Below are 15,399 nucleotides of genomic sequence, written 5' to 3' on the forward strand. Positions count from 1 at the left end.
TCAGAGCCAGGTTTCCTTTTAAGGACTTTACCGTCCGAAGAGTATGGTTGACGTCGTAGACGGTGTGGAGGAGCACTCCGGTGTGAATCCGGTCTCGTCTATGGGAGATGGGGGAACCGCGGTCTCTCGTGAGGAATTCAATGTGGCGTTGGACACATTGAAAACCTCCATGACGACCGAGGTCGAAAGCATGTTTAATAAATTCTTAGAAGGGCTTAAACTTTCCACCGCACCGTTGAAAGTGGGTGATCCCGCTAACAAGGTGACGGATGCCACCTCCGACAAGGGGGAAGCTGCTAGCGAGAAAGCTCCTTCTTCTAGTGGTAAAAATGGCACCGGCATCTTTGCCCATGTGGAACCTCCACTTGTCTATGGTGGACCGCTTCCTTCCACTCATTTGAATCATGCCGGCCCGGTCCCTAAGATTGAGAAGAATGTAGAATTTGATTCTTGGGTCTATCGTTTTAAGCGTCATTTAAATCATGTGAACACTAACCTTTGGAGAATCATTGAAGAAGGTTTCTATCCGCATGACCAAAGCAACTTCACTCCTAGAGAAGTCGTGGACCATCAATTCAATGAGAATGCTCTCTTCATCATCCAAGAAGCAATCCCACCCGAAGATCTTCCTCATCTCCGGCCCTACAGCATTGCCAAAGATGCTTGGCAACAAGTGATTCCCCTCTATCGGGGAAGCGCAAGCATTCAACATTCCAACTATGAAGTGGTGTAAGATGAAGCCGATGAGTTTGCAATGAAAGAAGATGAAGAACCTCGTGAGCTTTATCAGAGAGTAACCAAACTCACGGTCTCTCTCCGAGATCATGGAAGTAAGGACACGGATGACAATTGGATCAAGCGCAAATTCCTCAAGGCAATGATGCCCTACCACAAAGCCATGTCCTCCGTCATTCGTCAAAGGCCGGACTTCCACACCTTGTCCTCAAGTGAAGTGTTGGATGAGTTCGTTGCTATGAGCATCTTGGACAAGACCGCCGACAATGCGGTTCTTCGCTCTCAAAGAGTAAAGAAGCCCAACCTTGCGCTAAAGGCCAAGGTGAGTATGGAGGAAGAGGATGAAGAGGAAGAAGAGGAGAGCAACCTCAAAGATACGAAGTATGCCTATCAGGAACACATGGCTCTTGCTTCAAGGCAATTTTGGAGCAAGAAGAACTCAAGGCCAAACTTCAACAAGAACAATTCAAGTGGCGCAAAGGGCAAGCAACGAGTGAGGACTTGCTTCAATTGTGGCAATGTGAGCCACTTTGTTGCGGAGTGCCCTTACGAGAAGAGGGAAGACAATGGTGGCAAGCTCATCCGAAAGGACAAGGCCAAGTCGTTCCCTAACAAGAGCAACTTCACCAAGAAGACTCCTCCCAAGGCATTGGTGGTACAAGAAGAGTACAATGAGGATGATGACGATGATGAAGATGGTGAGTCGGTTGCCATGGCCTCCGTTGCCATTGCGATGACTCCACGGATGTCTCTCTTCGACTCACCCAATGAGAACATCACCGCCAAGTGCCTCATGGCTAAAGCCACCAACAAGGTAACCCCCAACATCAAAACTACCATCATTAATCATCCTTCTTCGATGGATAGCATTGATGAATATGAGGGGACAAATGTGGAGGAGAATGAGTTTGAGATCTTTATGGGTAAACTCAAGGGTAAATCCAAGAAGCACTTCGTTGCTCTCTTGGAACAACTTGGTGAAGCCAATGACATGATCGAGGCTCACGAAGATACCATCTCTAAGATGGAGGGGCATAGTCGTGACTATGCCGATGAGATTTCGGATCTTTCCAATGCTCTTGACGAAGAGCGTGGTCTTCGTTTGGCTCTTGAGGAGTCACACAATGATGATCATGCTAAGTTAAAGAAAGATCTTGATCATGCTCTTGTTGTGTCTCGTGTGCTAAACTCCGAGAAGGCAAAGCTTGGGGTTGATCTTGCTAGACTCAAAGAGGAGTTTGACATTCTCGACAAGGCTCACAAAGTCTTGAAGGGTGTTCATACTAGCCTCAAGGAGTCTCATGATCAACCAAGTGAAGCTAACTAAGGAGAAAGCCACCTTTCCTCATATGGTGTTAATTGATAATGCAAATGCTACTAACCCTTGTTGTGAGCATGTGCATCTTGTTGAGGAGAATGCTAAGTTGAAGGAGCAACTTGAGAAAGGCCTTGTGTCATGCATACAAGGTGAGAAGAACCTCAACGACCTTTTAAGCAATCAAAAGGAAGTTGTGGCCAAGGAGGGGATTGGGTTCGCACCCAATCCCAAGAACAAGAAGAAGAATGACAAGACCAAACGACCTCCTCCTCTCAAACAAACCTTTGTGAAGGAGGGAGAGGGTGCTTCCAAGGAGAATAAGAACGATGCGAAGGGTGGCGGTGTCAAGAAGGGCAACACCACCCCTTCCAACAAAGCCGGCGACTTTAATCCTTCTTATGTGTTATGCCGTGCTAGTGATGGGCATGTTTATGCCAAATTTGTTGGTTCTCCTCATGAGTATATTGAATGGTCTATTTGGGTTCCTAAGACCCTTGTTACTAACATAAAAGGACCCATTACAAAATGGGTACCTAAAACCAAGCATTGATCTCTTGTAGGTGTTTGCTTCCGGTGGGGGATCATGGTTGCTCGATAGTGGAGCTACAAATCATATGACCGGAAGCAAGGACTTGGTGGTGGACGTGCACAAGATTCCATCTATGCCCACCAATGTCGAGTGGGGTGATGCCTCGTCTTCTAAGGTATTGGGACTCGACAAAGTTGTCATTTCTCATGATCTCACGATCGAGAAGGTCATGCTTATTGAGTCCCTTGCATACAATTTACTTTCTGTTCATCAACTTGCAATCATAGGCTTTGCCACTTTCTTTGATATTGATACCGTGGCCCTCTTGTGGAGCAAGACTCTCAAAGTAGCCTTTGTTGGGCATGTCGAGAACGGTCCCCATGTGATTAACTTTTCTGAGCGACCCACTAAGACCGCGACATGCCTAATGGCTAAAGTTGACGTGGGATGGCTTTGGCATCGCCGTTTAGCCCATGTCAATATGAGATCTTTGCAAAGTCTTCTCAAGGGGGGCCATGTCCGTGGACTAACGAACGTTAGTTTTGCTAAAGATCGTGCTTGCAGTGCTTGTATCGAAGGAAAGCTTCATGAGAAGGCTCACCCTCCCACGACTCTCATTTACTCGAAGAGGCCTTTGGAGCTCCTTCATTTGGATCTCTTTGGGCCTCCATCCTTTGATAGTCTTGGGGGTAGGAAGTATTGCTTGGTGATTGTGGATGACTATTCAAGATACACTTGGGTGTATTTCTTCAAGAGGAAGAGTGAGACCCAACAAACCGTCATTGACTTTGCAAATGAAGCCCAACGTCAACACAATGCAAAGATCTTGACAATAAGAAGTGACAACGGCACCGAGTTCAAGAACTACACCTTGGATGAGTTTCTTAGTGATGAGGGGATCAAGCATCAATATTCCACACCTTACACCCCTCAACAAAACGGTGTTGCGGAGAGGAAGGACCGGACGTTGATGGATGCCGCAAGGACCATGATGGCGGAGTTCAAGTCTCCATACAACTTTTGGGCCGAAGCCATCAACACCGCGTGTCATGCATCCAATCGGCTCTGCCTCCGCAAGGGCTTGAACAAGACTCCATATGAGATACTCACCGGTAACAAGCCCAACCTCAAGTACTTTCGGGTGTTCGGGTGTAAGTGTTTCATTCTCAAGAAAGGTGTTCGGTTGTCTAAATTTGAGGCTAGAACTTATGAGGGCATATTTGTTGGTTATGCTACAAACTCTCATGCTTACCGTGTCCTCAATAAATCCACGGGACTTATTGAGGAGACGTGTAACGTGGAGTTTGATGAGAATAACGGCTCCCAAGTGGAGCAAAGTGGCACTTGTGATGTAGGTGATGAAATTCCTCCTCAAGCCATAAGAAGAATGGGTGTTGGTTTTATCCTACCCATTGAGGAAGCCCTTGTGGCCGAAGGAGAAGGACAATGCTCCACTCAAGTGGAGCCATCACCAACCCAAGGCCCACACGCTTCCGAAGAACAAAGTGAAGGCCCTCAACCTCATGAACAAGACCAAGGGCAAGATCATGCTCAAGACGGTGGTGACACACCAAGTGATGCCCAAGGTCAAGTTCTCTCCTCCGAGCAAGTTCAAGATCAAGAACAAGCTCAAGACGGCGCTCAAGATGATCAAGTGACCGCTCCTCAACTCACCACCGAGGAGGAATTGGAGCGTCGTGCCGCTAAGATTGCCTCCAAGCTCTCCACCAAGGGTCATCTCATGAAGAATGTGCTTGGAAGCATTCAAAAGGGGGTAAGCACTCATAGACAATTGGCAAACTATTGTGAACATCACGCGTTTGTCTCTTGTATGGAACCCCAAAAGGTATATGAAGCACTCGAAGATCCGGATTGGCTTAATGCCATGCATGAAGAACTCAACAACTTCGAGTACAACAAGGTGTGGAGATTAGTGCCAAAGCCAACGGGGAACCACAATGTCATTGGAACCAAGTGGATATTCAAGAACAAGCAAGATGCTCATGGGACCATCATCCGCAACAAGGCACGATTGGTGGCACAAGGCTACTCCCAAGTCGAGGGTATCGACTAGGGTGAAACCTTTGCTCCCGTTGCTCGCCTTGAATCTATTCGTTTGTTGATTGCTTATGCTTCTCATCACAACTTTAAGTTGCAACAAATGGATGTGAAGAGTGCTTTTCTTAATGGTCCTATTAATGAGTTGGTTTATGTCAAGCAACCCCCCGGGTTCGAGGATCCCTACTTTCTCGATCATGTGTATCAACTCAATAAGGCACTCTATGGCCTTAAACAAGCCCCACGTGCGTGGTATGACCACCTTACCGAGTTGTTACAAGATCGTGGGTTTGAAGTTGGGCTAATCGACCCCACTCTTTTTACTAAGAAGGTCAAATGGGAGTTGTTTGTGTGCCAACTATATGTTGATGACATTATCTTTGGTTCCCCAAACAAAGCTTTCAATGAGGAATTTGCCGCACTCATGACCTCAAAGTTCAAGATGTCTTCCATGGGAGAGTTGAAGTTCTTTCTCGGTTTCGAAGTGAAGCAAAGAAGAGAAGGAACCTTCATCAACCAAGCCAAATACACTCAAGACATGCTCAAGAGATTCAAGCTAAGTGATGTCAAGCCGGCGTCCACTCCAATGCCCACCAAGTGCCAACTTAACATCGATCCCAATGGTAAAGCGGTGGATCAAAAGGTATATTGCTCCATGATTGGTTCCTTACTTTACCTTTGTGCATCTAGACCGGATATCATGTTGAGTGTGGGAATATGTGCACGTTTTTAAGCCGCACCTAAGGAAAGCCACTTTGTAGCGGTCAAGCGAATCTTTTGGTATTTGGCTCATACCCCAAACTTTGGCTTATGGTACCCAAGAGGAGCAAACTTCAACCTTGTAGGGTATTCGGACTCCGATTGGGCGGGAGACAAAGTGGATAGGAAGTCCACTTCCGGAGGTGCCAATTCCTTGGTTGCTCTTTGGTAAGTTGGTCTTCTAAAAAGCAAAGTTGTGTGTCTCTCTCGTCCACCGAAGCGGAGTATGTGGCGGCCGGCAGTTGTTGTGCACAACTCTTATGGATGAGGCAAACTTTAAAGTATTACGGTGTCATTTCTGACAAAGTGCCTCTTTGGTGTGACAATGAAAGTGCCATCAAGATTTCTCTCAACCCGGTGCAACACTTCAAGACGAAGCATATTGAGATTCAGTATCACTTCATCCGGGATCATATTAGGCGAGGGGAGATCGAGCTCAACTATGTCAACACTCATGATAACCTTGCAGATATTTTCACGAAGCCGTTGGATGAAGCAATATTTCGCGAGTTAAGGCATGAGCTAAATATCATTGATTCGAGCAATGTTGCTTGAACACTTGCACTCCCCACCATACTCAACTTGTTATCTTGTTTAGGTGTAGGCATGGACATAGGGGGAGTGTTGTTCACTCAATGAACTCTCCCTCCCCTTATTATGCATAAATTGATCAACTCTTTCACATTAGCCATTCTTGATGGTACTTGTGATTCAAAGATGAGTTTTGGTCATGGGCCCAAGGATAATTCTTCGCGGTGCCATACCAATTGACTCAAACATAGGTGGCTCCGGCCACCGCCCTCTCCTTGGAGAGGTTGTGTCTTGTGGTTGGTTCTCATTTATCTCTTTTCCTTCTCTTTGCCTTGTCTTAGTCTCCTTCTCTTGCCGTTTGTTTTTCGATTCCTTTTTGAGCCAAGCCTCCTTGTCTAGTAGTTGCATCTCGCTGGGCGGTACTACCGCTGGTGGTGCGCGGTACTACCGCTTATGTTGACAAGTGGTACTACCGCCCACCCGAGCGGTACTACCGCTGGGGGGCGGGACCAGGGGGTTATGTCGGGGCAGGGGGAGGTTTCTTCTCCCCCATACCCATTCGCACCACCCCCTCGTTCCTCTTCTTCTCTCCAGCGTCGCCTCGCCGCGGGAAGGCTCCAGCGGGCCGCCGTCTCCAGGCCATCCCTCTCCATTCCCTTTGGTGGAGTCGATCCCCACCTTGTCCTCTTGCCATGGATGCCGGTATTGCCCTCGTTCCTCCTCTCTTTTTGTCTAGTTCTCAGATCTAGCGTCTTTGGGGCAATAGTGGTTGCATCTCTCGATTTTTGGCTAAATCTTGGCTTGAGTAGTTTGGAGAAGGCGTCTAGACTGTGTGGATTAAGTTTTGGTAGGAGTATTTTTGAATTTGGCAGTCCAGTAGTGCCAGATCTGACCACGGCACTAGGAACCGCCGTTTCCCAGTCTTGAGCGGTACTACCACTCCCGCTGGAACGGTACTACCGCTTGCGGGGTACTGCCGCCTATGGCCAGCGGTACTACCGCTGCCTGCCAGATTCCATCATTTTCCTACCACTGTTTGATCCATGTTGTTTTGTTTGGAAGCTTACGCTCTTTCTTTCGTGTTGGTTCTTCTGTTCGTGTGTTTGGTTCCAGGTGATGAACATCCTGAGCAGCAAGTCCGCCGTGTCAACCCCGGACGTGCAACTTCAAAGCGCTACCGCACCTCTGATTCAGCAGGTGCTTCCTCAAGTGCGGCACCTCCGCCTCAACTCCAGAAGAAACCTGCCAACAGGCCGAAGCCAAGGGGAAAGACTGTGACTGAGTTGTCTGCCAAGGAGTTCTGGGAAAGGCATCGCCGCAACCCCTATGCGGAAGACCAAGAACCCAATTTGGTCAATCGCCCGTTCTGGAACCGCTTTCAGTTTGCCATCTACTTTGATGTGATCAAGGCCAAGAAGAATCTCTATGTTGATGTTCGCTCCATCGACACGGATGCCATGGAAAAGGATCCTGAGTACTTTGGTGAAGCTCTTCAGAGGTGTGCTCAACTAAACATTCTCAGAATCATGCAGTTCAACAAGGACTTTGATGCAGATTTGGTGGCTCAATTCTATGCTACTGTCCATCTTGGAACTGATGGGAAGGACTCTGACCTGGATGACAAATGGCAAGTTACTGTCTGTCAAGTGGAAGGCCTTCATGGAGTTACTTGAGGTGGAAGATCGCGGGCTTGAGACTCCTGTCGGCTTTCGCCCTCACCGCAATGTCAACTCCACTCACAAGAAAGCCCTCTGGCCCTACTGCACTGTGAAGGTTCACCCTATGACTAAGAAGGAAACCTATGAGCTGTCTACCTTCCTGGACATCCTTCATCGTGTCTTTCGAGAGACCCTCTTCCCTCACATCGGGAATCTGGATATGGTCCACTCCTATCTCGTGGATATGCTTCTCTTCTGTCAGCATGAGAAGGAAGCAAATACTGGCGAGTCTCTGGACATTTCTCATGTTATGTGGTCTGAACTTCTTATTGCCATTTCTGAGTGCAAGTGCCCGATCTATGGTCCGTTCATCATGCTGCTTATTGAGAAGGCATGGGCACGTGTCTATCCCCAGGTGATGCTGGAAACTGGAGAATTGGTTTCTCATGAGATCAAGCGTCTGAGGAAGAAGGACAATTGGGGCACCCCAGCCCCTAAATCCGGGGTCCATCTACTGCTGCTGACATGGAGATCGAGGACGGGGCTGAGGCCGATGATGACGATGAGGATTATGAGCCTTCTGGGACAGAGCCCTCTTGGGCAAAGAAGCTCAAGCGCAAGATGAAGAAGCTCTTATGCATGGAGTCTCATGGTCAGTACATGACTCATGTGGCTGAGAAGAAGGCCAGGGGGCGTCACAAGGAGCTCATGCGTCAGCTGGGTGCGACCGTTGTCAGTGGGTCTGAGGGCCAGATCACTGAGGAAGAAGAGTGGATTCAGCAGCACTGTCCGTGGACCGATTCCGACACCGAGCAGTTTCCGACTGAGGATGGCAGTGCAGATGACCCTGCCAGGATGTGATGAGAGTGCTCCTCAGTTTGCTTTCACCTGGAGCCGTAGCGTCGCTCTTTGCCCTTTTGGTGTCTCGATGCCAAAGGGGGAGAGAGCTTAGGGATTTGTGCTTTATGGTGTCGTCGTTTCGTCGTTTTCTTTGTAGTGTCGTTGTGTTTTCTCGCCATTTGCTTTGTTTGGTTTTGTGCTAGTGAGACCTAAGTTCCAGACATATGGTGTAAGACATATGCTACCTTATCGTTATCTATGTCTTTCTAGTACTTTGGTATCTTATGAGTGGCTTGTCTATCCTGTCATATTACCTGCTCTCATGTATCCTGTGCTTAGGTTGTTGGACTATAAAATATAGGGGGAGCGTTGATCCTAATGTGTGTGTCTTACATTCCATAGGCACTACTAACTAGGTGCACACATTCAGGGGGAGCCCGTCTATATTTTGTAGTTCTAAGTATCTTTACTTTCATGATATATCCTTGTGCAAATCCCTGGTTGTCATCAATCCACGAAAAAGGGGGTGATTGTTAAGGCATATCTCTCTAGATGTAGTTTTGGTGATTGATGACAACATGTTTGCGGACTAATCGTGTGCTTTGAGCATTTCAGGATTCATCCTTTGGCACGAGACGATTTCTTTCCCCTCGGAGTGTCATTCAAGACGGTGTAGCTCTTTCGCTTCTTTTCTGGTGGACTAGTTTCGTAGGAGTCACCGTACTATCAAGAGGGGGTCCACTTCGGTAAGGCTAGGGTGGAATCAACACGTACACATCCTTTTCACACCCTCTGAGCCCTTCCGCTTCAATGGAGATCTCTTTCCCCTTTCCTTGGGCTTTGTCTGGTCCCAGCGGTAGTACCGCGGTACCCAGCGGTAGTACCGCTTAGGGGTCACAGGCGGCAGTACCGCTCCGCAGCGGTAGTACCGCCGGTGGGTCCTCAGCCGTAGTACCGCTGTGGTACCAGGCTCCTACCGCGTCGACTCGAGTGGTCATTTCTCGTGTCGGATTGTGCGGTACTTTGCAGCGGTAGTAGAGCGGCAGTGCCGCTCATGAGCGGTAGTACTGCCCTACCACCGTGGCAGTACCGCTCGGGTCCGTCTCTCCCCTGGCCTCCAAACTTCTCGGTAGTACCGCCCGGGGGAGCGGTAGTACCGCTGTGCTCAGCGGTAGTGCCGCTGCCACCTGCGGTAGTACCGCCCTCTGCGGGGCTGTTTTGGGGGGTAACGGTTGGATTGTTCCCCCCACTATATTAGGAGGTCTTCTTCCCCAAAGTTGAGCTACCTCTTCCCCCAAAATCTCCATTGTTGCTCCAAGCTCCATTTTCGCCCGATCTCTCTCCCTAGCCAATCAAACTTGTTGATTTGCTCGGGATTGGTTGAGAAGGCCCCGATCTACACTTCCACCAAGAGAAATTTGATTCCCCCTGCTTATCCCTAGCGGATCTTGTTACTCTTGGGTGTTTGAGCACCCTAGACGGTTGAGGTCACCGCGGAGCCATAGTCCATTATGGTGAAGCTTTGTGGTGTCGTTGGGAGCCTCCAATTAAGTTGTGGAGATTGCCCCAACCTTGTTTGTAAAGGTCCGGTCGCCGCCTTCAAGGGCACCAATAGTGGAATCACGGCATCTCGCATTGTGTGAGGGCGTGAGGAGAATACGGTGTCCCTAGTGGCTTCTTGGGGAGCATTGTGCCTCCACACCGCTCCAACGGAGACGTACTTCCCCTCAAAAGGAAGGAACTTCGGTAACACATCCTCGTCTTCACCGGCTCCACTCTTGGTTATCTCGTCCCTTTACTTTCGCAAGCTTACTTGTGTTAAATCCCTTGCTTGCTTGTGTGCTTGTTGTCATTGCATCATATAGGTTGCTCACTTAGTTGGATATCTAGACAACCTACTTTGATGCAAAATTTAAATTGGTAAAGAAAAGCTAAAAATTGTTAGTTGCCTATTCACCCCCCCCCCCCTCTAGTCAATTATATCGATCCTTTCAACATGGAATAGGAAAAAGGGAAGGGAAAAGGAGAAGGAAGGAAGGGGGCGCCCCCCTCCCTAGTCCAATTCAGACCAGGCCATGGGGAGGTGTGCGGCCACCTTTTGAGGCCTTTCTCTCTTTTCCCGTATGGCCCATTAAGGCCCAATACGAATTCCCGTAACTCTCCGGTACTCCGAAAAATACCCGAATCACTCGAAATCTTTCTGATGTCCGAATATAGTCGTCCAATATATTGATCTTTACGTCTCGACCATTTTGAGACTCCTCGTCATGTCCCCGAGCTCATCCGGGACTCCGAACTACCTTCGGTACATCAAATCACATAACTCATAATACAAATCGTCACCGAACGTTAAGCGTGCGGACCCTACGGGTTCGAGAATTATGTAGACATGACCGAGACACATCTCCGGTCAATAACCAATAGCGGAACCTGGATGCTCATATTGGCTCCTACATATTCTACGAAGATCTTTATCGGTCAAACTGCATAACAACATACGTTGTTCCCTTTGTCATCGGTATGTTACTTGCCCGAGATTTGATCGTCGGTATCTCAATACCTAGTTCAATCTCGTTACCGGCAAGTCTCTTTACTCGTTCCGTAATGCATCATCCCGCAACTAACTCATTAGTCACATTGCTTGCAAGGCTTATAGTGATGTGCATTACCGAGAGGGCCCAGAGATACCTCTCTGACAATCGGAGTGACAAATCCTAATCTCGAAATACGCCAACTCAACAAGTACCTTCGGAGACACCTGTAGAGCACCTTTATAATCACCCAGTTACGTTGTGACGTTTGGTAGCACACAAAGTGTTCCTCCGGTAAACGGGAGTTGCATAATCTCATAGTCATAGGAACATGTATAAATCATGAAGAAAGCAATAGCAACATACTAAACGATCAAGTGCTAAGCTAACGGAATGGGTCAAGTCAATCACATCATTCTCCTAATGATGTGATCCCATTAATCAAATGACAACTCATGTCTATGGCTAGGAAACTCAACCATCTTTGATCAACGAGCTAGTCAAGTAGAGGCATACTAGTGACACTATGTTTGTCTATGTATTCACACATGTATCAAGTTTCCGGTTAATACAATTCTAGCATGAATAATAAACATTTATCATGAAATAAGGAAATAAATAATAACTTCATTATTGCCTCTAGGGCATATTTCCTTCAAATGGTAGTCGGCATTGCACTCCACCGCTCCCGGGAGGACAGCGCCCGACCGGCGGACGGATCTGTCTGTCGCGACTCCATAGCGTCGGCTCAACGGGCACTCGGGTCATCTGGGGCTGGCTCCTCGCGGTCCTGGCAGCCGGAACCGCTCTCCTTCCCCATCACCTGTCGGGCAGACTATGAGTCTGACCGGGAACTGGCGGCCCGCCATGAGAAGGAGAGGATAAGGGTCGCTGAGGCCAATTATCGCGGCAGAAATGGTGGCGGCAAGGGCGGCCGCAGAGGAGGAAGCCATCCGTGCCCGCATTATAAAGAAATGGCAGCGTATGAAATGCACGCCCTTGCCCGAGAGCAGAATCAGGTGATCTGTACCATGGCCGGACTGCCACTGAGGGAGGAGAAGGCGGACAATGACGGCGAGGACAGCTCCGGCTCGATTTGTACTACGTCTTCGTCTGGTACTTCCGTGAGAAGGACGGCAAGGGCGCCGAGAAGGGTAAGGGCCGACCGTGGATGAACTCCACCATAGCCAAACATGCAAAATTTTGATAGTTCGATGACATGTTTAGTTAGTAGTGATGGAGTAGCCGGACGATGTGTGTGGATCGACGTAGTTGCATGAGTTTGTATGAATTTGAGATATGATAATCAAGGTGTCCGGATGTGGATTACACTATTTAAGGGTACCCACCAGTGCCCGTGAACACGCCCGTTTGAGGGGCCAGCTTTGCCAAATCCGGCTATAAATGCTCTAAGGAATCGCGATCCATGTCCGAACTTTGAGTGAATAGCAAAAAACTACCACAATCCACATTAGGGTTCTAAAAAACTACCACAAATTTGTTTATGACTGATAACTACCAGAATCAACGTCGGTTGTCTCAAAAAACCCAAATCACCGAGTGCTTTGCAATTGATTGCGATTATGACAGGTCGGGCCCGCACCTAAACAAATCGTCTATTTGACCGTTTACTTTGACCATTACCTTACGTGTGGGCCCCACACGTCAGTGTCTCTTCCTCCTGTTCTTCTCTCCTTTCTGACTTCCTTCTCCTCCCTCCTGCTCTGCCCACGCGGCCGCTCCTTCATGCGGCCATGGCCGCCGGCCATGCTACTGCCCATGCCCCGCCGCCATGTGGCACGTCTGGCCGCCTCCTTCGCACGGCCATGGCCTCCGGCCCTCGCTGCTGCCCACGCCGCCCCCTTCTACGCGACCATAGCCACCGGCCACGCTGCTTCCCATGCTGCCGCCCTATGGCACGCCCGGCCGCCTCCTTCGCGCGGCCATGGCCGCCGGCCCTCACCGCTGCCCACGTCGCCCCCTTCTTGGCAGCCATCTCCGCGCCGAGGCCGGCCACACCACCACCACCTCGAGTCAGCGCCGCCATGGACCGACGCGTCGAGCTGCTCCACCGACGGCCACGCTGCCTCCCGCGACCTACAGCCGGCGAGCCGCCGGCGCGTCGAGCTGCTCCACCGCCTGCCACGCTGCTGTAGCGACCTGGACACTGCAGAGTTGCCGGCGCCATTTGTCATGGCGGATGGGGCTTCTCCTAGGGACCCGGTTGCTTTTTTCAAAAACTTTTAGGGACCCTATTACTTTTGAAAAAAATAAAGGGTTTATTCTGTAAAAAATGAGGCCATATACTTTGAGATTTTTTTTATTAGTGTGTAAGAGACACTGACGTGTGGGGCCCACACGTCAGGTAACGTTCAAAGTAAACGGTCAAACAGATGGTTTGTTTATGTGCGGCCTGGCCTGTCATAATCATGATCAATTGCAAAGCACTCGGTGATTTGACTTTTTTGAGACAGCGGACGCCGATTCTGATAGTTATCCGTCATAAACAAATTTGTGGTAGTTTTGTGGAACCTTAACGCGAATTGTGATAGCTTTATGTTATTCACTCCCGAACTTTCGGGTGTGGCTCAACGAAATACTGTATCTGACACATGTAACATGAAAATCATATACTTGATTGTTCAATCATTATATTTGAAAATACATCGAGGAAAAAAAGTAGCCTGGCACACTGAGCAACGCCTGGATTTCCAACGTTGCCCTACACGAGATCGATTGGCTGACACAAAGACACGACATGACCAGCAGCTGATTTATTCGGAAAGCAAATGCGGAGCCACTACCAATAACGTAGCATAGCAGCAGCGAGCACGTAGACGTGTATGGGCACACTTACGAGGGTAATGAAGCAAAATCAGCTCGCGATACCACTTCACTTCTTGCAGACCAGCCCGGCGCTGCCCTTGCCGCTGCCGCACATGGTGTCGGCCGGCTCGTCGATCATGTCGACCGCCCCGACGCGGACGACGTCCTCTCCGGCGAAGCGCGCCACCTCGCAGTCCGTCCCGAAGATGTCCGACACCTGGTACTTTCCGGCACCCCCCATCACCGGGATCTTGGCGCCCATGTCAACCCCGGCGCTGACGTAGTCCGGGCGGTAGGTCTGGCCGAGCACGCCGTGCACGTCGGCGCTGATGGAGTTGAACTTGAACGCGACGTTGAGGTGCGCGAGGCTGTCGTCGGCGGTGAGGCCGTAGTCGTGGACCCTCGAGTCCTCCTCGGTCACCGGCACCGCGTTGGCGACGATGCGGAACTGGCCGTCGAGGCGCACCACCACGCCGTTGGCCGCGCCGATGCGGAAGACGGACAGCGCAGGCGCGGAGGCCGGGCTCCAGCTGGCGGCCGGCGCCCCGGCCAGCTCGACGGGCACACCATCTAAGGTGATGACGAGGCGGTCGACGGCGTTATCCCAGGTGACCGTCCTCTTGACGCCGAGGTAGAGGCGGTGGCCGCCGAAGCGGATGCCGAGCGCCTGCACCCATGTGAAGTCCCGCGCCGCCTTCACGTTGCGCTTGCCGATGAAGTGCGCGTTGATGTGCAGGTTGGTGTCGGAGAGCAGGCAGAAGTCGGCGTCCCTGCGGCCGTGGAAGAGGAACTTGTTGCCGTCGCCGCCCACGAAGCGCGGGTCGTAGCACTCCGTGCCGGCCAGTTCACACACTGTTGGGTTCCAATGATGCATCAAGCACACGGTCGATCAGTAACTTCAGCTGCGAAATGAATGTAAAAAACATGGACGTGTATGTGTGTGGTGTTCTTACTGCAGACGAGCTTGCAGCTGGGGCAGTGCACGTAGCAGAGGTCGCGGCAGCCGGCGGGGCACCGGCGCACCGGGATCATGCACTGCGGGGCCTGCGACGGGCTGCTCTGGTTGTAGCAGCTCACCACGGTGGGCTGCGCGCCGGGGCTCATGTAGATGGGGACCACGTTGGGGTCGGACAAAATGGGGTTGTCCATCGGCTGGGCACCGACCGTCACGAGGAATGCGGCGGCGCAGGCGAGCAGAGCCACCGCGCACGGGCGCCGGAAAGACGCCATCGATCACTGCTAGTCGGTCTCCGGGTGATCTTTACTGCTAGTTGAGTGAAGCTGTTGCGAGTGCTCGTGATGGTGTGATGGTGCAAGGCGTGGAACGCATTCTTTTATAGCCCGGGATGATCTGACTAAACTTGTGTCGTCGGAACCACGCATGGCTTTTAGTCCCGGCAAGTCAACTGCCGCTCGATAGATGGCTCGGCTAGCTCCCCCGCGCGCCACATGAAACGATTCCACGCTTGCCGTCCCAGCGAACGGTTGATTCAAATCCGGGGCGCTTGGTCTCGATCGTGGTGTCAAGTGTCATCTGCTCTACGTTATGGCTAAGCAGAATCTACGTGTCCAGCCAGGACAAAAATTTATCCTCTTCAGAAAGAAACCAAGATT

At 50.3% G+C, this 15,399-nt stretch overlaps 1 protein-coding gene across 1 annotated transcript; it reads right to left on the reverse strand.

Annotated features, from left to right (window-relative positions):
• Nucleotides 1-13,579: 13,579 nt before the first annotated feature.
• On the reverse strand, nucleotides 13,580-15,077 carry LOC123049361 (uncharacterized). The gene is made up of 2 exons (XM_044472286.1): nucleotides 14,739-15,077; nucleotides 13,580-14,637 (listed from the first exon to the last, which is right to left on the reverse strand). Exons 1-2 carry the CDS (start codon nucleotides 15,013-15,015, stop codon nucleotides 13,853-13,855), a joined length of 1,062 nt encoding a protein of 353 aa, XP_044328221.1. The 5' UTR covers nucleotides 15,016-15,077; the 3' UTR covers nucleotides 13,580-13,852.
• Nucleotides 15,078-15,399: the final 322 nt, after the last annotated feature.

This window comes from Triticum aestivum, chromosome 2D (assembly GCF_018294505.1).
Source record: "Triticum aestivum cultivar Chinese Spring chromosome 2D, IWGSC CS RefSeq v2.1, whole genome shotgun sequence".
Taxonomy (NCBI): Eukaryota; Viridiplantae; Streptophyta; class Magnoliopsida; order Poales; family Poaceae; genus Triticum; species Triticum aestivum.

Bases quoted from the DNA above. Each gene is read 5' to 3' on its own strand.
- LOC123049361 (XM_044472286.1), bottom strand. From the start codon at position 15,015: ATGGCGTCTTTCCGGCGCCCGTGCGCGGTGGCTCTGCTCGCCTGCGCC. The intron at 14,638-14,738 runs GTAAGAACACCA...GGAACCCAACAG, and splicing joins CAGCTGCAAGCTCGTCTGCA to TGTGTGAACTGGCCGGCACG.